This window comes from Ictalurus furcatus, chromosome 3 (assembly GCF_023375685.1).
Source record: "Ictalurus furcatus strain D&B chromosome 3, Billie_1.0, whole genome shotgun sequence".
Classification (NCBI taxonomy): Eukaryota; Metazoa; Chordata; class Actinopteri; order Siluriformes; family Ictaluridae; genus Ictalurus; species Ictalurus furcatus.
Window position 1 is genome coordinate 11,818,604 of NC_071257.1, and position 26,966 is coordinate 11,845,569.

A 26,966-nucleotide genomic window follows, 5' to 3' on the forward strand; every position below is an offset into this window, starting at 1 on the left:
TTTTATTTAAATAATGTAAAACTCTTCAACTCTCAGTAACCTTCTTTGACTCGTATACATGGGGTGGGATTTGTGATTTCCAGTACAATATAATTTCTTTCTTTCAGACTGTTCACACACACACAAAATTTTCAGTACACACATACAAACCACAACTCCATACAAACACACCCTCACAATTATAGCTGCATCATTTATTCAGTTGGTCTGCAGTGCTCTATAATACGGCAGAATCAGAAAAAAGCAAAAGCATGTATTTTCCCCAGGGGCTAAACCTGAGAAAATACTACACATTTCAGAATTTGATTGTTTTGAAACCTTGTCAACAAAATAAAAGCCTATTAACACAGAATGATTTTATGCTTAAACGTCACAGGGATTAAATATTGCAGTTTGAATAGGTTTCAATTAGTACATTTTTGCAACTATTTTGTGTACCTAGTTTCATAGATTTATGAAAGCAAATGAGGGTGAAATATATTAAATTCCAATAAAAACACACAGCTTTTGCTAAATTTATACTGATTGCATTAAACACGGACAAAATGACACAAATTGCTTAAAGAAAGGCTTTAGGGTGTGCTTTTATGTGTGTGAGATCACATACAGTGAGGGAAAAAAGTATTTGATCCCCTGCTGATTTTGTACGTTTGCCCACTGACAAAGAAATGATCAGTCTATAATTTTAATGGTAGATTTATTTGAACAGTGAGAGACAGAATAACAACAAGAAAATCCAGAAAAACGCATGTCAAAAATGTTATAAATTGATTTGCATTTTAATGAGGGAAATAAGTATTTGACCCCCTCTCAATCAGAAAGATTTCTGGCTCCCAGGTGTCTTTTATACAGGTAACGAGCTGAGATTAGGAGCACACTCTTAAAGGAAGTGCTCCTAATCTAAGCTCGTTACCTGTATAAAAGACACCTGTCCACAGAAGCAATCAATCAATCAGATTCCAAACTCTCCACCAAGGCCAAGACCAAAGAGCTCTCCAAGGATGTCAGGGACAAGATTGTAGACCTACACAAGTCTGGAATGGGCTACAAGACCATTGCCAAGCAGCTTGGTGAGAAGGTGACAACAGTTGGTGCGATTATTTGCAAATGGAAGAAACAAAAGAACTGTCAGTCTCCCTCGGCCTGGGGCTCCATGCAAGATCTCACCTCGTGGAGTTGCAATGATCATGAGAACAGTGAGGAATCAGCCCAGAACTACACGGGAGGATCTTGTCAATGATCTCAAGGCAGCTGGGACCATAGTCACCAAGAAAACAATTGGTAACACACTACGCCGTGAAGGACTGAAATCCTGCAGCGCCCGCAAGGTCCCCCTGCTCGAGAAATCACATATACATGCCCGTCTGAAGTTTGCCAGTGAACATCTGAATGATTCAGAGGACAACTGGGTGAACGTGTTGTGGTCAGATGAGACCAAAATGGAGCTCTTTGGCATCAACTCAACTCGCTGTGTTTGGAGGAGGAGGAATGCTGCCTATGACCCCAAGAACACCATCCCCACCGTCAAACATGGAGGTGGAAACATTATGCTTTGGGGGTGTTTTTCTGCTAAGGGGACAGGACAACTTCACCGCATCAAAGGGAAGATGGACGGGGCCATGTACCGTCAAATCTTGGGTGAGAACCTCCTTCCCTCAGCCAGGGCATTGAAAATGGGTCGTGGATGGGTATTCCAGCATGACAATGACCCAAAACACACGGCCAAGGCAACAAAGGAGTGGCTCAAGAAGAAGCACATTAAGGTCCTGGAGTGGCCTAGCCAGTCTCCAGACCTTAATCCCATACAAGATCTGTGGAGGGAGCTGAAGGTTCGAGTTGCCAAACGTCAGCCTCGAAACCTTAATGACTTGGAGAAGATCTGCAAAGAGGAGTGGGACAAAATCCCTCCTGAGATGTGTGCAAACCTGGTGGCCAACTACAAGAAACGTCTGACCTCTGTGATTGCCAACAAGGGTTTTGCCACCAAGTACTAAGTCATGTTTTGCAGAGGGGTCAAATACTTATTTCCCTCATTAAAATGCAAATCAATTTATAACATTTTTGACATGCATTTTTCTGGATTTTCTTGTTGTTATTCTGTCTCTCACTGTTCAAATAAACCTACCATTAAAATTATAGAATGATCATTTCTTTGTCCGTGGGAAAACGTACAAAATCAGCAGGGGATCAAATACTTTTTTCCCTCACTGTATGTGCCTGTGTGACATCTTCATATGCTTTTGCTTATACTGCAAAATGAGTGTGCACTTAGCTCTTATCTGATGCACAGTGCACACAGATGTGTATAGTCATGGTGTTTTAATATTTCAGAGTTTTTCAATGCAATCTCTATCTCTCACATGTGTAATGTACCTGTTACCATGGAAATAAATTTCAACACGATTCACTGTACTGAGAAAAGAACAACAATAACAAAAATCCAATTAAAAAAACCTCATTGAAATGGACGTCTCAGGGCAGTAGTCGAATTGTCAATAAACCTTTAAAATGCTGTATATGGCAATATAGTTTGAAATTCAAAACTCTCAGGTCTCAGACTGACCTGAGAGAATGTCTTCCCAAAGCTGTTCTCATCTTGTTTTATGCTACTTTCCACCACTGGACCAATTCAGGGAATGTTATTATGGTTATTTACATTTTCCATAAGGTTTTATAGTATGCAGTTGGAAAAATGTTTTGCATACATGTTTATAGGCTGTCTCTTAGACTTAGTTTTGAGTCAACAGGTTTTGTGTTTGTTTCTCAGTAAAACATGTCAATGTTTCTACAGCTGTAGAAGATAGAGATTAGGTTAAAATGCTGGAGTGACATTTGTTGGTTTCACCCCCGGATCAGACCATTTAACAATATGAGTAGAACCACCTTTGGCTGCAAGTCATCTTGGATGTGTCTCTATCAGCTCTGCAAATCTGGATTCTGATATTTTTGCCCAATCTTCTTGGCAAAATTGCTCAAGTCTTGCCTCAGATTGAGGCCTAGGCTTTGACTGGACCATTCTAACACATCTAGGTTCTTGGTTTTGAACAGCTCGAGTGTAGCATTTCCACCATGCTACACACACACATATATATATATATATATATATATATATATATGTATGTACACACACACACACACACACACATACATACATACATACATACATATATGTGTGTGTGTGTACACATATATACACATGGTTAGTTGGATGCACTTTTTTGTTTCATCAGGCTGCCATGCTAGCGCATAAATACATTAAAAATGCTTCATGCATGAGACAAAACTACAAAGTGCTTTCTTCCCACACTGACAAAGCATCGTCTCAGCACTCTGAAGCCACAGGCAGCTGATGAAACGGCTGCTGAGGATGACGACGACAATGACGATGATGATGATGATGACTGACAATGATGAAGAACTCAACTCTGGATTGTCTGTTTGGAGCAAGGGGATGGGAAAATATTGGTGGAGTGGGACAGCGTGGGATGAAAACGTCTGTCAAATAATTCTATTTTATCTCCCTTGTCACTGTGCATGGAGTAGGAAAACAAAGAGATGTCTGTCATGAGGCTCAGAGATGTGAGCTGCTATCTGTCACCTTTGTGAGAAAGAAAAAGCAAAATGAATGAGCGAGGAGCGAGAACGCCGGCTTCCCTTCTACACACTCCCCGCCTTTGAAGAAGTGCCAAATCAGTGCTGCACCTCAAAGGTGCTGCCGAGCTAAAAATAAAAGGAACGCTCTAATCCCTGTAGTAGTAGCCCATCACATTAAAAAGTGACAGTGGATGTGGAACATAACAAAAGGGCACCACCTAGTGTGTGCTGTAGATGTTGCGCTGTTAACAGTTTACCAATATCTGTGGCCTAAACACTACTGAAATTGTTTTTAAAAACAGTAAACCATTACCTAACACTGACCCCCAAAAGTGTCCTTTCCTTTTTCTTTTTTTTTCTTTTAATGTAAATGTAAGGAAACTATCAAGTAAACGCTGCTATTAAAAGTATTTCTAAAGCTTCTGCTTGTAATTACTATTTAAAGAGACATTCATGAGCAAGCTTAACGTCAGGAACACTTATATAGGAGCATTAGCATTAGATTCTGCAGGAATTAACTTCCTGGATGCCATTCAGCATTTTTGGGCAGTGTTTGGTTATAAATAGCTTTGTTGTTGTTGTTGTTGTGTTCAGTTTGTGTTCTGCCGGGACTGTAAGGAGAGGTACCATGACGGCGAGTGTACACAGCAGCCTACCCCTGCAACAGGAGGTCCCATGCAGGTATGTCACCATAACTACTTTTGCTGGATGATATCTTGTCCCAGAAATAATTGCCATAAAAGATATTATTGTCATTTAAGATTATTTAATGCCACTGATATAATGATGATATAATAACATGATGATGCATGTACACCCTTTCAAAGAGCAGTGCACTTCAGACATTGGAATACAATACTGTGAATTCTTTACGCTTTAATTATTCATTGTCCTTGTTTTAGTGCGTTGTTCCGGAAGGAGCACGTTCACACCATGACTTACCATTCTACCTAGTGCCTTACTTAAGTTCACGAGCATTCGTATCATTGACTATGTTTACATGGACAGCAGTAATCTAATTATTGACCTTATTCTGAATAAGACAATATTGTGATTAAGGTGTTTACATGAGTTGCTTTTAGAATACTCCTTTCATGTTCAGGTTTTACATGTTATAGAACATAGATCGATTAACGGCACATGTCATTACGTTGCCACGCCGTCTGACGTTCCCTCCAGAATTTCACGTATCAACATACAGTTGATCTTTGTTATGGTACTGTATACAGTTTTGGGTGTTTCATTTTTAATTTTACGAAAGCTTCAAGTGCGGTTAATTATTTGTCATACTATATGTACAAATAGAAGTGCATCTGTTCAGCTTCAGCTCACGCAGGTTAAGCGGCTCAATCTCCGACATTATTGCCTGTGACTGGATTATTTGAAAAACTAGAACTATTCTTTCTAGATTTTTCTTCTTCAAAAAACATTGTTAGTGCGTCGTTAATAATTTGCATGTCATTTTTTCAACAGTATGTTTGAATTAAAATCTGTGCTTGTGCTTTGTACACATCTTAAATTCGAATGCACTCAAATGTGCATCTTTATCTTAAACTTGACAAATATTCAAAGTTCAAATTTTAATTTGACAACCCTAGAGGAGACGAGAGGACAGAAGCAGCACAAATGGCTACAATGTTGGTGACGTTCATTCTTATGTAAACACAATGGGCAATATCGAGGCCAGCAAAAATGATCGAGGTCATGTCCGTGTGTCGTACAATAAGTCGATAACGTAATTATCGTGACACGCCTACTCATACACTAATATACACATACGCTGAACATCGGTGATCCTTAGGGGCCCCTATATAACGTAAAAGCTCTTGATCGATGGCTCTCACTGGCCGATGGGGTGTTTGTTAGTGTTGACGGAGTCCATTAGCAAGAACCGGTAGGAAAGGTTAATGCAATTTGGACAAATTATATTTCATTAAAAAACTTGTCATTCTTAATATGTCAGTGAATTAACTAATTAAGTTATTCAGTAATAATTATAATGCTAAATGCATGGGGGATGAAATGCATACTGGACTCGATATAAGATTATAACACTGCATTGGAAGCAAATCTGTTTTATTTAGTGAATTAACAGATCAACAATTTTAACAAAGCGAACTGTGTACAAACTGATTGTTTATAGATATTCACAATTCAAACAAGCACAATTCAAAATTGACTCAAGTGAAATTGTTATTGAGAGGTATAAACTGGGTAAAATTTTTCATCAGTGTTTGCAATTAAAAGTCATGAAATAAAAACAGTTAGTGCTAATGGACTTGTACTTTTTGACCTGACTGGGAGTTTCACACATATCTTCACTGCCCTATCTCACAAAGTGTTTAAACATGGAAGACACGTGTTGCAGCCACCATATCCAAAGTTCATGTCCGTAATTGCAGTTGATATTCACACAGATCGAGAAAAATGTTCAAATAATTTAAGGAAAAGTTATATTATACTGATCTGTTTTTCCTCATGGTCTGCTCTTGTTTGTTATGTGACAGGGTTATGTGGTAGATGAAGAAGATGCCCTGCGGGCCCGCTGGGAACAAGCTTCTCAGGATATTATAAAAGAGACAACACGGCCCTGTCCCAAATGCAGAGTCCCTGTGGAGAAGAACGGTACACCTTTGTTCATTCCACTTCAGCTATGTGTTGTGTCCAATAGGCTTTTCTTATATTCATGGTGCAGTAAGGGGAAATAAGTAGTGCAAATATCCAGTCAAATATACACACTTAATGTCACTTAACTATGTACTTATAATTATTTACAAAGATGTATAAGCAAAGATGGTTGAAACATTAACAAAAAAAATATATATATATTCAGACTATCTCTCTCTCTCTCTCTCTCTCTCTCTCTCTCTCTCTCTCTCTCTCTCTCTCTCTCTCTATATATATATATATATATATATATATATATGTATATGTGAGTGTGTGTATGTACGTGTGTGTATGTGTGTGTATATATATATATATATATATATATATATATATATATATATATATATATATATATATATATATATATATACTCACACACACACATGTACACACACACACATATATATATATATATATATATATATATATATATATATATATATATATATATATATATATATATATATATATATATATATAATCATCATAACATTACAACTAATGCCAGCGACTTTGATAAGTGCCAAATTGTGAGGGTTAGACGACTGGGTCAGAGCATGGCAGGTCTTCTGGGGTGTTCCCAGTATGCAGTGGTTAGTACCTACCAAAATTGGTCCATGGAAGGACAACCGGTGAAACTGCGACAGGGTCATGGGCACACAAGGCTCATTGATGCACGTGGGGAGTAAACGCTTTGGTCCAATCCCACAGAAGGGCTACTGTAGTAGAAATTGCTGAAAAATGCTGGCTATGATAGAAAGGAATCAGAACACAGTGCATCACAGCTTGCTGTGTATGAGGCTGCATAGCTGCAGACCCGTGAGAGTGCCCATGTTGACCCCTGTCCAACGCCGAAAGTGCCTACGATGGTCATGTGAGCATGAGAACTGGACCATAGAGCAATGGAAGTAAGTGGCCTGGTCTGATGAATCACACTTTGTTTTAAATCATGTGGACGGTCGGGTGCGTGTTTGTCGCTTACCTTGGGAAGAGATGGCACCAGGATGCACTATGGGAAGAAGGCATGCCGCAGGAGACACTGTGATGCTCTGGGCAATGTTCTGCTGGGAAACATTGGGTCCTGGCATTTATGTAGATGTTACGTTGACTATATTTGTTATAGCTATTCAAATATCAGTCACATTAGGGCAGTTACAGTGCCCTACACTAATATTGTTACCCTTGGTAAATATTAGCAAAGTAGACTGTGAAAAATAGTTTTTATTGTTTAACCTTTTGATCTTTTGTTTGACACAAAATATTCTGCTCTCATGGATATCAAACAATTACAAACAAAACACAGGTTTATCAAAAAAAAAAATCTATTATTAAATATATGTGTGCAACACTTATTGGCACCCTATTAGTCAATACTTTGTGCTTCCTCCCTTTGCCAGGATAAAAGTCTTCTCCTATAATGCCTGATGAGGTTGGAGAATACATGGCAAGGGATCTGAGACCATTCCTCCATACAGAATCTCTCCAGATACTTCAAATTTCTAGGTCCATGCTGGTGGACTCTCCTCTTCAGTTCACTCCACAGGTTTTCTATGGGTTTCCTATCAGGGGACTGGGATGGCCATGGCAGGACCTTGATTTTATAGTCAGTAAACCATTTTTGTGCTGATTTTGATGTATGATTTGGATCACTGTCCTGCTGGAAGATCCAACAACGGCCCACTTTAAGCTTTCTGGCAGAGGCAGTCAGGTTTTCATTTAATATAAGTTGATATTGGATAGAGTCCATGATGCCATATATCCTAACAAAATGTCCAGGTCCTCTGGCAGAAAAACAGCCCCAAAACATTAAAGAGCCACCACCATATTTAACCGTGGACATGAGGTACTTTTCCATATGGCTACCTCTCTATGTGCATCAAAACCACTTCTGGTGTTTATTGCCAAAAAGCTTTATTTTGGTTTCATCTGACCATAGAACCCGATCCCATTTGAAGTTCCAGTAGTGTCTGGCAAACTGAAGATGCTCGAGTTTGTTTTTGGATGAGAGTAGAGGCTTTTTTTCTTGAAACCCTTCCAAACAACTTGTGCTGGTGTTAATGACTTTGGATTGTAGTTTTGGAGACTTTATGACCCCAAGATGCAACTAACTTCTGCAGTTCTCTAGCTGTGATCCTTGAAGCACCCTCTTCACAGTGCGTTGAGACAATATAGACACACGTCCAATTCCAGGTTGATTCATAACATTTCCAGTTGACTGGAACTTCTTAATTATTTCCCTGATGGTGGAAATGAGCATTTTTAATACTTGTGCTATTTTCTTATAGCCACTTCCCATTTTGTGAAGCTCAACAACCTTTTGCCGCACATCACAGCTATATTCCTTGGTCTTACCCATTGTTATGAATGACTAAGGGAATTTGGCCTATGTGTTACCTCATATTTATACCTCTGTGAAACAGGAAGTCATGGTTGAACAATTTCATGTTCACCAAGGTGTACTAAAAAATGTAAAATATCTGTGGGAATATAGTTCAAATATATTTTTCTCATGAATTCATAGGGGTGCCAATAATTGTGGCACACCTATATTTAAAGAAGATTTTTTTTATAAGCCTGTGTTGTGTTTTCAGTTGCATGATATCCATGAGAGCAGAGTATTTCTGAGAACAAAATATCAAAAGGTTAAACAATGAAGACAATGTTATACGGCCTTCTTTGCTCATATTTACCAAGGATGCCAATATTAGTGGAAGACACTGTATGTACAATGATATTTATTAATTAGAGCTGTTAGAGCTTTTTATCCCCGAGCAACAAAGAAGAAGAAAACCCAAACCAATTACACTATGATAACATGTAGAACTTTATCTAGTCTTATTAAAATTGCAGTAAGATCCAAGTTGACGTTTTTGTTTTCACATTGTTAATGGTCTGAGCTTTAAATTAGGAAATATGCAAATTCTGTTAGAAAACTGATCAGCATTCATTTAAACCCTTTCAATTCAAGTGACTTATTATGTAATCACTCAGTGAACCACTTCTGCTTCCCCAATTTGACAGTCTTTGTAAAACTAAGCAAATATAGTAGCTACTAATGTCTTTTAGGTTTTTTTAAATATATATTATACAAATATACAGTGCTGTGAAAAAGTATTTCTTCTGTTTTTGTGTATGTCTCGTACTAAATTTTTCAGAAATTAAAACAAGATCTAAGATAAAACAAAGGCAACCTGAGTAAAGACAAAATACAGTTTTTAAACGATAATGTTATTTATTGAAGAAAAAGCATTATCAAATACCAACTGGGCCTGTGTGAAAATGTATTTGCTCCTGTAGTTACTAATTCCCCAAATCTATGAAACTGCATTCATATTGGGGTTCAGCTGGACTAGATGCAACCAGGCCTGATTACTGCAACCCCTGTTCAATCAAATCAACACTTAAATAGATCTTTTTCAACAGCATTAAGTTGGTTAAAAGGTCTTACCCAGTAACACACTATGCCAAAATTGAAAGAAATTCCAGAAATGATGAGGAAGAAAGTGATTGAAATACATCAGTCTGTGAAGGGTTACAAAGCTATTTCAAAGGCTCTGGGACTCTAAAGAACCACAGTGAGAGCCATTATCTCCAACTGGAAAAACTCAGCACAGTAGTGAACCTTCCCAGAAGTGGCAGACTTTCCAATATTCCTCCAAGAGCACAGCAATTACTCATCCAGGAAGTCACAAAAGAGCCAAGGACAACATCAAAGGACCCACAGGCCTCTCTTGCATCAATAAAGGTCACTGTTCATGACTCCACTATCAGAAAGACACTGGGCAAAAATGGCATCCATGGAAGAATGGTGAGGTGAAAACCACTGCTAACCAAGAAGAACAGTAAGACTAGTCTGAATTTTACCAAAACACACCTTGATGATCCTCAAACCTTTTGGGAGAATGTTCTGTGGACTGATGAGTCGAAAGTGGAACTGTTTGGAAGACAGGGCTCCCGTTACATCTGGCATAAACCAAACAAAGAATTCCACAAAAAGAACATCATACCTACAGTCAAGCATGGTGGTGGAAATGTGATGGTGTGGGGATGCTTTGCTGCTTCAGGGCCTGGGCAACTTGCAATAATTGAGGGAAACATGAATTCTGCTCTTTACCAGAAAATCCTAAAGGAGAATGTCCGGTCTTAAGTCTGTAAGTTGAAACTCAAGTGCAGCAAGTGCTCCACAGCAAAGGAGTAAATCCTAGTCCTAGAAGTAAGTGAAAGACTCATGTCCAGTTATCGTAAGCGTTTGGTTGCAGTTATTTCTGCTAAAGGTGGCACAACCAGATTTTAATTTTAAGGGGGCAATTAGATTTTCACATAAGTAATAGGTGTTAGATAACTTTTTTGCTTCAATAAAAAGATAAAAACTGTGTTGTGTGTTTACTCAGGTTGCCTAAAACTATTTAGTATGAGATATACACAAAAACAGAAGAAATCAGGATGGGGAAAATACTTTTTCACAGCACTCAACATATATAACCGGTCTTTGTGGATGATATAGCTGTCCTGTGCTTGTTTTCTCAGGTGGCTGCATGCACATGGTGTGTCCTCGTGCACAGTGCAAGTTCGAGTGGTGCTGGCTGTGCCGTGTGGAGTGGAATAGAGAGTGTATGGGCAACCACTGGTTTGGATGAGCTGCATATTCTTAAAACTTGCACATACTCAGGGAAGCGTGTCTGTAGGAAAATATTTGCACAGTAGTCCACCAGCTGCAATATTCACAGAAAACCAGTGTAGAATCAGTATGAGCGTTATGACATGCAAATGTGAATACCATCCAGGAACTTAACACGTGTGTATGTAAATAGAAGCCTGATTGTCCGTCATATTTGGTTTGACAGTGTGATGCAGACTGTATCCTATTAAATCTTATTAAAATCTTTAAATGAAAGTCCTAGAGTCACTATTCAGTTATCTGCTGAATTTGTAATGGTGATATTCTTATGTATGTTGCTTTTTATGTATCTTGTCAAATGCAGTCAGCATACATGTCTCTTTCTCTCTCTTCACTCCTTCACTATCTCTTGTTCCAGCTCCTGATAATAACCACATTGCCAAAATCAGGACCTTATTGTTCAAATTTGGCCTTCAACTAGCTGTTCAAACTGTCAGCATACGACAGTAGATATAAAAAGTCTACACACCCCTTATAAGATGGCAAGTTTTTGTGACGGGGGGGCAAAAAACAAACACGAAGCCAAGATAAATCATGTCAGAACTTTTCCCACCCTCAATGTGAAATTACAACTTATAAAAAAATCATTTTAGGGAAAAATAGGGAGGGAAATGACAATAACCTGGTTGCATAAGTGTGCACACCCTTTTATAATTGGGTGTGTCACATTCAATCTCATGTTCAAAAGTATTGATAATGAGTCTTTATTGATCACATATACATTACAGCACAGTGAAATTCTTTTCATGTCAGGAAGCTGGGGTCTGAGCGCAGGGTCAGCCATGATACAGCGGCCCTGGAGCAGAGAGGGTTAAGGGCCTTCCTCAAGGGCCCAACAGTGGCAGCTTGGCAGTGCTGGGGCTTGAACCCCCGACTTTCCGATCAGTAACCCAGAGCCTTAACCACCAAGCCATCACTGAAATTATTTTTGATTAATCCCAAATAATGATCAGCTGTTTCTGTAGGATTTTCTCGACATCATCCTGGTTTCATCTGACTTCTGAAGCCATGGTCTGCAAAGAGCTTACAAAGCATGCACGGGGTCTCTCTGTTGAAAGGAATGCCCTCACAATTTGATAGATCTAGAATATTTTCACAAGAAAGAGTGGGAAAAAATTGCCAAGTCAAGATGTGCCACACTGGTAGACTCTTACCCAAAAAGACAGTGCTATAATAAAATCAAAGGGTTCTTCAAAAAAGTATTAGTATAGGGGTGTGCACACTTATGCAACAAGGTTATTGTGTGTGTTTTTTTTTTTTATTCCCCCCTCCCCCCTCAAAGTTTCTGATTTTGTTTTTCACTTTATTTGTATACTTTGCAATTGTATATTAAAGGTGAGAAAAGATCTGACATGATTTATCTTGGTCATTCTTTTACTTCACAAAACCCTGGCATTTTAACAGGAGTGTGCAGATATTTTATATCTAGTGTATGTGTCAATCGTTTACCTTTTTTCCTTAGGTTAGTATTTCAGAACAACTTAATGTGAACGACAATCATGGTCATTTTTATTATTCTCTAAACGATATCTAAAGTATATTATTTCTGAATTTCTAATTGAATAGTTTCTATTAATTATATTGCTTGTGATTTCAAGTACTTGTGGGTTTTTTTTGTGTTTTGTGTACTATGCAGTAATGTAACGAACATCCTATTAGCCTATTTTTTCGAACTTTACAGAAATACAAGTGTAAAATTGAGTTTGCGGAATATTTTCTCAATCAACAGTATGAGCAATATTTATGGAGATGGAAATACACAAAGTCCTTTCTCATGCTTGAGGAACCTCCTGCGCGAATGCAAGAAGATACTGAAGTATTGTGAGAGTAAGTAAAGAAAGGCAGTGATGAAGTGATGGAGACCTTTAGTCAGTAATATGATGCCTGTGACTGATCTACCCAAGACTTCTGCTCTGGTGTATCAGATGTGTGTCATTTCGGGGTTAATTAACAAACAAATATCAAAAAAGTTCACCTGCGTATGTGGGTTATTGCTGATGCATATGATGATCACAATGTTTAGCTGGTGATTCATGCAGGACCAGATAAAGTTGTCATAAACACGACTCTAGGTTTGGCTTGGCCTGCAACCTCTGCTCTTATCAAACACTTTAAGATAAATACTGTTACAGTGCATTACATTACAGTAGGGTTTATGAGTTAAGGGTAGATGGACTGTTGTGTAATAAGTACATGAGCATGCTTTTATAATTCGCTGGTTAGAGGTAGCTGAGGAACGGATCATGTGAATACAAAACACAAGGGGAGTTTAAATACCCTGGAGGTCACCCGTCTTACTAAAATATACATACCAGAGAGTCAAAGCAGCCAAGTAACTCAGCAAGGTAATGTACAAAACATTCTTTTTTGCCAAAGTTAAATTCATTGTCATATTCACACAAGTTGTTTTCATTCGGTACAGATGATGTGTTTGGTTTAATCATCCGTGGAAGTAGTTTTCAGCTGGTGATTTCAAATTGTAACCTACTAGTGGGTCATAAACAGACTGGGTTTACGTGGATGTCTGAAACCGTGAACTTTAGTTTTATGTTTACGGAATTCTCAATTGTTTGCTTTTATTTATTTCTTTTTAAGCAGCAGCGTCCTGTTTAGTTCTCGCATCTAAGTGCTGTCATTTGTATCCTAACACAAAAGGAACATGTGGACATGGAATCAAAAATCAAATCATATTTGTTAGACAAAATAGCCAAAAATTATAAATAAATAAGCAAGTGTGTTACAGCAATTATTCAGAGTGGCTTAGTAGTTTTTCTCAGCATGGCTTCAAAGCAAAATGACACTAACAATAAAAATTCAAATAAATAATAATTAAAACCAAATAATAACATTTAAATAAATTACTAACACTTTACATGGATTTCTTTAAAAAGTCAAGACACCAAAAGTAATGTTAAAAAAGAAACCTTGTATTAATTTATGCTCTTTTAAATTAATCGATCAAATAAGCCAGATGATGAACATCTGAATTTACAGAAATATATTCCATCCAAGAGTAAACAAATGTCCACAAGGACCAATATGAAATGAATTTATATGTATTTGGTGGTTATGAATGGTGGGTGCTAATATTTATCCTCAGACACTTAAGTTTAGTAACATGCAGTCACTTAATTCATCCTAATTTATGTGAACTTATTTTTAGTCATACTGTAGATGTCATATAGTTTGTGCAGTTGTTTTTATCATTTATACAAACGTCAATACATTTGTTAACATTACTAGTGTTGTTTTTTACTTGAACTAAGGCAGTTAACTAAGTTATCTCAATTATATAATGTTAACTAAGGTAAGAAGTAAATAAGGAATAATACATGACAGTATCTGAAGACAATAGCAGTGAGTGAAGGAGACATCCACTGACGCAACAGGACCAAGTATGAAGAGAGTGAGTCGAGTCTCTTCCAGTGGCCATGATAACCCAGGCCTGGAGCTCAGTGATGCAGTATCTAGCCAGGTGAGGATGCGGATTTTGCTGTGTCTGTGTGCTACATTTGTCTGCAGTATCCAATAACCTTTAACATATTTTCCTTACAAGCTTCAGTCTGTCATCACTGGTCTTGTTTTTTTGTGTTTGTTTGTTTGTTTATCCACTCTGTGCATGTGTTAGCAGTCAATGCAGCAATATACTGATTCCCGTACCTCTGTAATATCAGCCTCAGTGGTGCGCTCTGTTAGCCAGTGGGCTTCATATGCCAGGGGTCGCTGGAAACAGGCTACCCGTAAATGCATGAGGAGAAAACCCTCAGGTATTTGACACACATTGACAAGCCTCATCAGTCACACTGTCAGGCATCAGTATAATCAGATTAAAGTGTAATCTAATCACCTTTGTGCATTTGTGTGTTTTCATGTGAGTTGTTAAATTCATACTGACTGCTCAAAATGTAGCAAACCTTTAAAGAATCTATTTTAGATTCAGATTTAATGTTATGTCACTGTTGACACAGTTGCCAAGTTAAGAGTAAAGGTGAGTGAAATTCTTATGTGCAGAACCCAACAACAACAATGCGGTAAAATTACACACACACACACACATATATATATATATATATATATATATAAAACACAAATGTGTATATATAATATATATACAGTTCTGTATATATTGTTGATAAGAGAGGTCTGATGAAAATGGACAGATTGGTTTGAGCTGTCAGGAAGGATGTAGTAACTCAAATAATCACTCTTTACAACTGTGGTAAACAGAAAAGCATCTCGGCATGCACAAAACATCAGTTTCTCTCCACTCCTGTCAGCCAAGAATAGGAATGGCTAGTATGGCCACAGGCTCATTGAAACTGGACAGTTGAAGATGTCTTGAAGCTGTCATTACACACAAAGGCTTTTCCACTAAGTACTAAATAAATTTCAGTTAGCATGTTCAATATTGTTTTCCTGTGTCATTCCGCTTTATTACACATAATTTTATTTATGAACTTTAATGTTGTGAATTCTTTATATTTTTAGACTTGTAGAGTTAATAGTGATGTCTGGTAAAAATTTCATGTGAATAACCTCATTGGAAATATATTTACTGAAATAAATTTTTAGCGTGTTCAGTATTTATTTCCTCCCCACTGTGTGTGTGTATGTGTGTGTGTGTATGTATGTGTATGTGTGTATATATATATATATATATATATATATATATATATATATATATATATATATATATATATATATAATACTATAATGTGTGTATATATATATATATGTGTATAATGTAAAATATATATATTGTGTGTGCATTAAAATAAAAGATATTTAATAAAAGATTAAAATAAAATAGAATATGTATATTATGCAATATTTGTTTGATACAAATATGATATTCTAGAATGTACTCAGAGGAGTTATCAGCAGTCACTTAAAGTGCAGAGTGCAAAAGTGTAGTGTAATTATGCTCCCACGTGTAACAGTCCTGAATGTTGAGTGATAATACAAATGTTGTTTAGTGGTGTACCTATTCAGAAGCCAAGGATATAATCTCTGTTGCATTATAGTTCCTTTAAGATTACCCACTCGCATTAATCTCACTGTGTGCTGATAGAGGAATCTTTAAGCAGCAAGTACAAGGGCCTTGCCTGGGAGGAAGATGCTGTAGATGGAATCACCAAAGAGTATCAGTTGAACAAAAGCCTGCTGGATCACTTCAGAGTGCTGGCTGCCAACAACGAGGACACGGATAAGGTTGTAAATGATAGCATTTTATTTGCTGTGCTGTTATGTAGGCCAAGAATGTGCTGTGTTTAGAAAGCATGGTGTTTAGAAAGCATGGTGTCATGTTTGCGACAGTTGATCTTATTGATTTGTTTTGCTCCAGGTTGACCTGCAGTACCTGAACGAAATCCTTAGCGATGGAGCTGATCCCAATTCAGCAGACAAATATGGACAGACAGCACTTCATGAGGTGAGCTGTTCAGCCTAAGAGCATGAGATGTTGTATTGCAGATGCAGCTATGGGACATGGAGTTTACTCACAAGCAAACATTTACTGCTGGTTCAGGCTGTGTTTATGAAGATCAGCATAAGTATTCGTTTCCCTTACAGAAAAAAAATCACATACATTTCACATGTGATTATGTGAATCATGTGTGATCACAAGTGGAAAAACATTTGAAATTGAATTTCAACATGCTATGTCCTGAAATTGGAATCTATACATAATGCTTTGTGTACACTCTGGGTGTTTAACTATAAATGTGTGTTCTGGTAGATCTCTCGAGCCTGGAATGTAGATGTAATGAGGTTCTTCCTGGAGAGAGGAGCTGATATCTGCAGGCCTGATGCATTTGGGGTTACGCCTCTCCACGTGGCTGCAGCCTTGGACTATGAGGATATGATTCACTTTCTTCTAGAAAGAGGAGGTGCATTAGTTTTGAATTAATCTGTTAGGTTGCTTTTACATCTATCTTTTTTTCCCAAACCAGTTTGCCATGTTTGCCAAACCAGGGTGCACTCATGGCAACCAACATCTGGTCGATTTAAAATCAATGATCTGAGGTATGATTCATGGGCACTTAGGTGTGGACCTTACCATGTGTTAACATTATCCACTCCTGGGGCTAAGCATAGTTGGACTTGTCATGTTACTTTCCTACTGCTCACATTTCACATTTGTGGTAAATGGCATTCATTCCTTCATTCATTCAAGACGTTCTTCAGTTCTTCATCCTCAGTAACCGATTTATCTTGGTCAGAATCATGGTGGATCCGGAGCCTGTCCTGGGAACACTGGGCATGAGACAAGAACACGTCCTGGATGGGATACCAGTACATAACAGGGAACCATGCACACACATTCACACCTAGAGCAGTTTAATGTAGCCAATCCACAAGTTGACGTTTTTTGGAGGTGGGAGGAAACCAGAGGACCTGGAGAAATTCAAACAGACATGGGTAGAACACATGAAACACGACACCAACGGTAACCCAAGTTCAGGATCAAACTGGGGACCCTGAAGTTATGATGCATCAACACTTCACACCACCATGCCACGCTAACAATACAGTCAAATGAAATAAAACTGTCTCTCCGAATTGACATAGTAAAATTCTACAACTGATCTTCATACAGAAGCTATGAACTATAATATGGTCACCATCTATCTGCTGTTTCAGCTGATATTGAGGCACACACTTATAAAGACCTGCAGACACCATTACACTTTGCTGCTAAGAACGATGCTATTGAGGCAATTCAGATTCTGCTGCAGGATGGAGCAGACATTGCTGCACACGACTACAAACAAAGAACTCCACTACAACTTGCTGTCAACCTAGGTAAAGCTTTCTATAAAGAAATATTACCATATACCTATTAAATATCCATGATCCATACTTTATATGTTAATAAAGGAAAATATTTTAAGCACTTTTCAAAGAAATGTGCAGTGCAGTGATTAATTCAGGTTAAGAACCTTCATAAGAGGAAAATAAAAATATGACTGAATGCTACATTAAAACTAGAGACGCACCGATGTTCAGGGCCGATTATATCTTGTCAATCAGAAGAGGGTGGGAAAAAACATTGATTTCGTGCAGTGTGTAAAGATGATGTCTCTGGTGTGGAATGATGACAAAACTGCAGTTTGTAATCTCTGTAATCTCTGCACTTGTAAAATTTTACACCGGACGCTGCAGCAGGGAAGCAGGAGTTTCGGTGTCGAGTCAAATTTTAATATTTTTTTATTTTGCTGTGCTGCTCGTGCTGAATTAAAGTGCCAGTACACTGTTGAAAAATTTTAATGAAGATAAGCTGACAAAAAAGGTATATATTGCACAGAAAAATGTATTTGTAGAGTAGTATATTTCATATCCAGTTAATGTCAATATATAAAAAAGTTTAGATTATATATTACCAGTTTGATGTTCAGTGATGAAGCAGAAATGCTTTTTTTTGTGGTGAGTGAATGTGAGACTATCAGGAGGTTTTTTAGAATCCATTCAATGTTAATATGAATTAATAAAATTCAAGAAGTTAAGAAATCTTACTTTAATCTTCAGAATTTAGTTCATGTGTTAATGTTAATTAGAGTAATGTGTTTTCTGTTTATGAGACAGTTACTGTGAAACAACTTGTTGAAATGGTTTTTATCCGCATTTCCTTCAGAATTGTGGAATTTATTATTATTAATTTAAAAGAAGGTATAAAAGGCAGAACTATCGGTATCGGCCGATATCACTCTGAATAATCGGTTATCGGTATCGGCTGAGAAATTTAGTATCGGTGCATCTCTAATTAAAACCACAGTGTACAATTAAATGGGACATTATAAAAAACCTCGATAAATTGCACTTAAAGAGAGCAGACATGGAAAATAAAAGAAATGCATAAAAAGAATAATGCATAATAAATTACTAGGCCATAAACACTTTTATTTATGTATTTATACACCGCAGAACACTTAACATTATGTTGTTTTTTGAAAGATAAACTATTCTACAACCTTGTGATAGTAAAGAAGGCATTATATAGAAAACACTTATACGCAAACTTTAAACTGAACACCATAATAATGTTAGAATTATTAGTGTATTGAAATTATTAGTTAAATAGTACAATTGAGGAGGTGTGTGTGTGCTTACAGATCGCAGTGAAGCCGCACACACACTGTTGGAGATGGGGGCGGATGCTGGGGTTCAGGATTCTGATGGACAACTGTGTATCACTGCCATGATTGGCAAGATGACGCCTGTGGTAAGTGTCAATAACCCAGCTTCATAAGTTCACATACAGTTGCATTCTCTCAATGTAACTCAGATCTTGTTCGTTCTCCACAGGCCAATCTGGCACTGAATCAATTTCACGTGAAAGACCGAATGACACGCCAGCAGTTCTTCTATCTTCATTTGCTGGAGCCAGAGCGAACACACCTGAAAAAATCACAAGGTAGCAGCATTATGGAATCGAGAGAGCCTGTGACATTACTGAGAAAATAAAATATTAAAATAATCGTGTTTCTTTTTGTCCTCTAGGGAAAAACAGAAATGAGCCGACGTCACCGGTATGTCAACATCAGCCTGACAAGACTTCATCATTCTATTCATTTTAGTTCTTGTATATAACGCAGTCTCTTACTCTGAACCAGCTAGAGTTTATTGTGCATCAAGGCAAACTGGATCTCATTATGCATCCTGTTGTGTTAAAGCTCATCACAGTCAAATGGAACCTGTATGGCAGGTAAATGCACTGTTCCGCATTTTTACGATTTATAGGCAAAGCATTAATTAACAATTAAATAAGTATTAATTAAGCTGGGATCTAAAATTGATTGTCCATAGACTTGGTGCATGGATTCTCCTACTGCTCAATTTTTTATTTATCGTTTCCTGGACCACAGTTGCCATATCTGTGTCTGTGTCATCCGAGGAGGACAAACGCTATGTTTTCCCTCAGGTATGATGCACTTTACAACCACATATTGTACATAAACAAACAGAATATTGGTACAAATAGCCTACTTACCAGACTCTCTGCCTGGCACAGACATGGACGCATACACACGTACTGTATAAGTATTCTGCACCATCTCTCTACAGGACTGGTGGCGTGTCTTTGTGGTAATGATAGCATTAGGGCTGACGGTGCTGGAGGTATACAGGGAGGTGATGGAGATTCTGCACTCTGTTAGAAAGCTAAAAGATTGGCAGCAGTGGTGTGAACAGAGACTCAATGAGGATCTGGCTTGCACACATCCCATGTGGCCAGAGGTAGCACATCCATCACACAGAATTATTAAACATTGATTTTCTAAATACATTTTCCCATTCTTATCACTTTGGGCCATATTCAATATTTAGACAAGAGTGTGTAATAATTATTAGTCAGTACTCAGACGTATTCATAATTATATGACTGATTTTTATGGCTCATTGATTACTGCAGTACATTTTTATCAACTACACTTAGGAGCTACAGCTGTAACCATAGAAGATGAGTGCGTAGTCGGCTTATCCATTAAACCATGGGCATAAAAGAGTACAAATTATCCAAAACATGGGCACAATTCATTCATTATAAATCTAATAATAGCACATTAAAAGCATGACAAATGCACATCATTCGCAAACACATTACAATGTCATGACCTCAATTTTGTATTTCATCGTCTCATTAAGTGTCTAGTACTACATCAACAAATGAAATAAATTTTAAAAATAGTGGGTTTAATGCATTTTTATTCCTGGCTAAGCTTCACTCTTTCTGCCACTGGTGATACAAAATATTTCTAATTCATTACGCAGAAAATAGGATATTTCAAGTGATATTTTATAGGCCGTCTGTCAATAAATGTGGAGTATTTGCAGTGATCATGTGATAATCATTTTAATCATGACTAGGATCTTTGCCCACTTTTTATTAATAGTTTTTATTAGTGTAAACTGTTTTCCTTTTAGAAATGAAAATTTGTTTGGTGAATAAAATTGCAAAAAACAATGCAACATCAGTCTTGGTCAGTCATGTTGCATTGAATTTTCTAATTATTTACGTACCCAATTCATTCAGAAAAATGATGCTGACGTATTTTACTTGTGTCCTAAAGGAACGTCACTACATCGAGGGTCAGATTAAGTTAATTCGGAACATGAAGGGAAGCTACTCGCAGGACCCCTGGTAAAACTCTGGAATTGTTCCCTTACCCAAAACATGGAATATATGAATAAGTGCAAAATATGTAAATTATTTTGTGTAATTAATTTCTTTGATATTCAATTCCCAGGAATATATTTGATTGGCTTGTATATGCATTGCTGATAGCAGTTTTGGGTCTTCACTTGGCTGATGTTTACCTGGTCTCTCAGACACTCCAAATGTATAGCCTCCGCATGTTCGCTGTGGCCGTCATCTTCCTCTGGCTCAGGCTGATGAAGCATGTCAGAGCATTTAGGTAATAGGTATCACCTTTATGTGCTTGCCTTAATTTCTCTAATTGACATTACAAATCATTAAAAATGTTATTACTACTACTAATAATAATAATAATAATTTATATTCAAGACATCATGGCCAGATAATTTTGAATTTGAGGAATAAAAATTTACTTTGTAAAGGTAAAGATGGTTTTGTTTTCCTCTTAATTGACATACATTTCTAATTAGCATTGACACCTGTGCACATACAGTAAAATGTCTCCAGAAAGTATTCAACAGATAGTTGATAAGTATTGAATGCTTATCAATTGATAGACAATTAATAAGTATTCACACCTCAGCTTTCTTTCAGCAATCTAAATTAGGACTAATATTTAATTTTCTTGAGAGCTCATGCTAAATATGTTAAACACTGTAGATCTGTGTTCATTATAAATCCATTGTGTCTGATTGTATGGTTGCACAATAAATATAACTGATGCTGGCAGGTCTCACAGCTAAAATCAGATCAGATCGGTTCTGCTTTAGACGAAGTTGTAAGGAGAGAAAATAAATATGGAGAAAGTGTCCAAGAGTCCAGCTAGAACAATGAAGGAGTTACAGAGCTCACTGGCAGAAATAAGAGAATCTGTGAAGACCTCAACATCATCATCAGGTCTTCACAGATCTGGCCTCTATGGGAAAGTGGCCAAAAGCAAATCACTTTTGAGAAAGGCTATGTTAGAAAATCTGGGAGCTTAAGGAAAAAAGATTTTGAGGTCTGATGAGACTAAAGCTGAGCCATTCGGTCATATTGGCATGAAGTTTGGCACAGATCACATTCAGTCCAACACGAGGTAACACCATTCCTGTGATCAGGCAGGTTAGTGGTACAGTAGCACCATGTCTTAGGGATTGCTTTTCAGCAGGAAGAACTAGAAAGCTTGTTGCCATCACAGGCAAAATGGATGGAGCCAAATATAAGCTAACTGTTGAGGGCAAGCCAGACAGCCAGAAAACTGCATTTAGGGCAAATATATATGTTCCAACAGGACAATGAGCCGAAGCACAGGGCAATAACTACAAAGCAATGGCTTGGAAAGAAGAAGGCTTGTGTTTTGGAATGGTTGAGCCAAAACCCAGACTCAAATCCAATTGAAATTCTGTGGCATGATCTGAAAATTGCTGTTCACCAACATTCTTCATCTAATTTGACAAAATCAAAAAGTGCAAAGCTCACAGAGACTCATCCGAGACAACTGAAATCTATAACTGCTGCCAAAGGACAATTCACACTGAGGGGATGAATACTTATCAGTTAAGCAGTTTCAAGTAACATTTTTTATTTGCAAGTAATTTGCAAATAAAGACACCTAAATACTCATGGATAAATAATCATAAGGGATGAATACTTTCTGGAGGCACTCCAGCTGCTATTGGGAGAATTGCTAGGCATGTGAAGGGATTTTTTTTGTGTGTCAATATTGTATATATTGCTAATAATTAAAATGTAAATATGATATGCTGAGTATTTTATAATTGGTCCACTCACTGGTATAAATGAAAATGAGATGGTCCTGGTCAATGGGATGTCCATTGTGATGAGGTCACCAGAACACAAGGTTGTTCTCATTGCTGAATTGTAATTGGTCAATTGCTTGGTGGATTCAATTCCGATGATTCCACAGGCTTCAGATAGACGTTTTTAGCCTTATAGATAAAATAACACCTGGTTGGGGGTCATTGCCCTTCTAGAGAATAGAAACATTTGGTCAATGGCATTTTCTCATGTTTCACCACACTACAGGTGCTTCCTTCTTTGTGCTTAAGTAACCATGGTGATTCGGTGGCCACTCAATACCAGAGTAACTATGGAAACTTGGTCATCGGTGGCTTGTTAACCATATGGTCAAAGTCCCCAATTTGCAGTCATTTATGTACAGCACATTCTATTTTGGTCACTTTTTGGCTAGTCAGTCTCAGTATTTTCACAAATACACCACAGGATTTAGCCTGTAAACAAATCATTTCCTTTTAATCCTTAGGGTTATGGGTCCCTTCATTGTCATGCTGGGGAAGATAGTGGGTGACGTGCTGCGCTTCCTCTTCTTATATGCAGAGATCTATGTCCCATATGCCTGCGCTTTCTGGATTATATTCGGAGGTGACAACAAACAACAAACCAACTGCCTTGACTAATATTGCACATGCTGTATGTTTCCTGTGAAGTAATATTCTCTTTGCTAATTTCCCACCCTTGCACAAAGGCTTAACAGCTGTACCTAGTATGCAAACAGTGCCGCAGATGCTCTATAGCCTGTACCGCATAACCCTTGTGGACGAATATGAGTTTGATGCCATGGTGGCTGTGGACCCCGTTATGGCTCACTTGCTCTGTGGTACATTTCTGGCCCTGTCTGCTGTTCTGTGTGTCAACCTAATGATTGCTCTGCTCTCAGACACCTTTCAAAGGTAGGAGTAATAGTCCACTTGTCAGATAATGACTTTATTTGAGCATTCAGTAAAGCTTCCCCTCATTGTTTCTCTAGAGTATATGACAATGCACTGGCGAACGCAGTGATGCAACAGGCGTCCATCATCCTGCAGGTAGAAGAATCCATGCCTCACCTGCGGCATTTCTATGACAAACAGTATATCCACAGCTGCTGTTCCCCACTCAGAGAGTCTTATGACGATGATATCATAACAAATCCAGATCAACATGAAGAGATGAAGAAACTTACAGCAGAGATTAAGGTACTATTCTACACTCACCCTGCATGGAGTTGTGATTCCAGTGACCGCAGCAAGCAACATGTGACCTTTGAATAGAAAACATTTTTCAATTCTATGAAAATTAGCTATGGCACAGTAAACCAACAAATACAATGATTGGCTCCGGAGAATTCGTCAAACCTCAACCCTACAGCACGGGTTGTCCCATATCCCCGGAAACCTCCTGCTCTTATAACTTAAATTCCTACCAGCCTGGTCAACTTTATTTGGCATTCAAAAATGGAAGAAAAGATTCACTACATTATAAAAAACATATAGTGTATGATTTTTAAAGTAGCATGTATACAATTTGGTTACTACCAAAAAATGTCTGGTTTATGCCCACATACACAAACAGTAGCAGTTGCTATATGGCCTCAAGAGACAAATTACATGCAACACAAGCCACTTGTTGCTTGCTACTGTGAAGGCAGTGTTACCTAGGATTTAGCCCTTTTATCAGGTAAACCTTAAATTTAAGGGTATATACTGTATAAGGTCTACAATTACTTACTGTCTCTCATAGGCTAGTGTCATAGTGATGTTTTTCTGATCATATTTTAACGTTAAAATATTTAATTGTCTAGAACCAGTAGTCAAAAAAGACAGGAAAACAAGCATTTCCACCATTCCCAGTTTAAGGAGAACATTTAAAAAAAAAAAAAAAAAAAAATCATAATAGCACATTTCAATATAATCCTTTTACAAATTGGTTGTCTAATGTCCAACATTTTCTCTGTTGATGCTGCTCATTGTTGAGCAGGAGTGTGCCGGTCAAAAAAAAGTGGATTTAATTACCTTCTCATTATTATAATTAACATAATTTGTAAAGTGTTTATTTTGAAAGTTTCTCGTGAGCCTATGTAATCTTTGACCTTCGATCTTTTTTTCCCTCTTTCAAGCAAAACTTGAATAGTTTATCATAGCATTATCATCCCCAATAACTATAGTCAACTCTAGTCAGAGATATGTAACTGAGATAGACTGGGGACCCAGATTCAAGTTCAGTCAACAAATAATATAGCAGTGCTTTATTTATGTGCAGAAAAATACATACAACCTGCAATTTGAGTGTTAACCAAAGTGCTGGACTAAAGACTTGATTGGACTTGTAACAAGTGACTTGTGTACATCTCTGGTGTCTAATAAAAAGACTACAAAAAACACAGTGGCTAAAAACCGTTTCTCTGACACACTTGTACCAATGCAAAACTCACACACATGAAAATGATCCACTAGCCAAATAACATCTGGTCTGTGGTGGTCCCCACGTGGTGCCTTTCTGTTGATGGCCAGGTAAAGGGAGTTGACTTACTGTGCATAACAACAGATGGGCTACAGTGATTCTATAAATGCTCCAAATTAAATTTTTTGATTCCTTTCATCAAAATACTGCTTGTGGTTGAAGAATAGAATATATGGGTTTAATTCTGTTAATGCTGCAGGATACTTTAGCTGAATACTTGGCCATCCAAAAAGAGGCCAAACTACTCAACCCAGCTGAAACAGATGATGGTAACAGCTCTCCCAGGTAAGTACATCTGGGACGATGAAATGCTATCTTGTGTTCTCATTTTTCATTATGTATGTATATTTGGTTAATAACCTTACAAAGTGATTAAAAGATGAAGAAAAGCATGCAATTTGTGTCTTACAATGTGGAATAGTTCCTCATCTCAACAAGAACATCTCAGCAGTCTAATAAGATTGGAGAAGAACCAACAGCAGCAGATTCAGGATCTGCAAGACCTAAGGGAAGATGTAAAGAAGCTCCAGGGATTATTGCTACAGCTGATTCAGTCAAAGCCTACAACATGTAAGTGCTGTCTCATGCTGTCGCAGGAAAGAGGGAATAGAATGTTGAGAGCCCTTCTGTTAGTCCTTTCAATCAGACAATAATGTGCATGAAATGGAGACTACAGTAAATTAGAATCACGTATGTGGATGTGCTTGTATTCACAGCTGCTGACGTTCCAAATACATATTCAACAGTGCTTCGGTAGGCTGGAATAAACCACGTTTTGGTTTTTGAAGTTGGACAAGAAGCAAGCCCTTTGAAAGATAACAAGCATTTGTTAACTATAACAAACTCTCTACTGCATGTGGGTAATTGTTAAATGTTTGGTATGCTGGCCATGGTATATTCAGTGGTTTCACTGGTTTTAACTTGATTTCATTTAAAACTCTTAGTTAACAAACAACATGTACCATGTAACATGTGTGTTGGTTTAATCCCTGGCCTACAGGGTTTTATTGTCAATAAATTAGTTTATCAAACGTACTACTGTATATCATCAGTCATTTGTACAACTTAATATTTCCATGCATTTACCAGAGGAGTGTTTATACAGCAGAAAGGCAAGCAGTTTCCTGAGCCCCAAAGGCTGTTTACTCATGTGCAAAATACAACCCCAATTCCAAAAAGGTTGGGACGCTGGGTAAAATGTAAATGAAAACAGAATGCAATGATTTGCAAATCTCATAAACCCATAACATACCATAACATATCAAATGTTTAAACTGAGGACATGTTCCATTTCATGGAAAAAATAAGCTCATTTTGAATTTGATGGGCGTAACACGTCTCAAAAACTTTGGAACGGGGGCAAAACAAGGCTGCAAAAGTGCGTGCTACTAAAAAGAAACAGCTGGAGGAAGATTTTGCAACTAATTAGGTTAATTGGCAAGAGGTCAGTAACATGATTTGGTATAAAAAGTGTATCTTAGAGAGGCAGAGTCTCGCAGAAGTAAAGATGGGATGGAATCTGGATGGAAGAATATGTTGCTCTAAAACCTGTATATACCGTTCAGCATTGATGGTGCCTTTCCACATGTGCAAGCTGCCCAATCCATAGGCACCAATGCACCCCATACCATC

General features: G+C 37.6%; 2 protein-coding genes across 3 annotated transcripts in view; both read left to right on the forward strand.

The window, feature by feature from the left end:
- Positions 1 to 12,210, forward strand: part of prkn (parkin RBR E3 ubiquitin protein ligase) — a 119,131-nt gene extending 106,921 nt beyond the window's left edge. The window contains exons 10-12 of one of the 2 annotated variants that reach the window (XM_053620786.1): positions 4,189 to 4,275; positions 6,102 to 6,219; positions 10,789 to 11,508. In XM_053620786.1, coding sequence (XP_053476761.1) covers positions 4,189 to 4,275; positions 6,102 to 6,219; positions 10,789 to 10,898 — 315 coding nt within the window. In that variant the 3' untranslated portion in view covers positions 10,899 to 11,508. Of the gene's footprint in view, positions 1 to 4,188; positions 4,276 to 6,101; positions 6,220 to 10,788 lie in introns of both variants that reach the window. The other variant, XM_053620787.1, reaches the window with a different exon arrangement.
- A 178-nt stretch (positions 12,211 to 12,388) lies between these two features.
- Positions 12,389 to 26,452, forward strand: si:ch73-193i2.2 (transient receptor potential cation channel subfamily A member 1). Its single transcript, XM_053620785.1, has 20 exons — positions 12,389 to 14,414; positions 14,568 to 14,706; positions 16,011 to 16,150; positions 16,284 to 16,370; positions 16,677 to 16,827; positions 17,582 to 17,743; positions 19,051 to 19,160; positions 19,244 to 19,352; positions 19,439 to 19,467; positions 19,552 to 19,643; positions 19,745 to 19,859; positions 20,003 to 20,173; positions 21,007 to 21,077; positions 21,184 to 21,351; positions 23,359 to 23,477; positions 23,581 to 23,785; positions 23,863 to 24,070; positions 25,534 to 25,619; positions 25,756 to 25,904; positions 26,051 to 26,452. Exons 1-20 carry the CDS (start codon positions 14,337 to 14,339, stop codon positions 26,089 to 26,091), a joined length of 2,430 nt encoding a protein of 809 aa, XP_053476760.1. The 5' UTR covers positions 12,389 to 14,336; the 3' UTR covers positions 26,092 to 26,452.
- Positions 26,453 to 26,966: the final 514 nt, after the last annotated feature.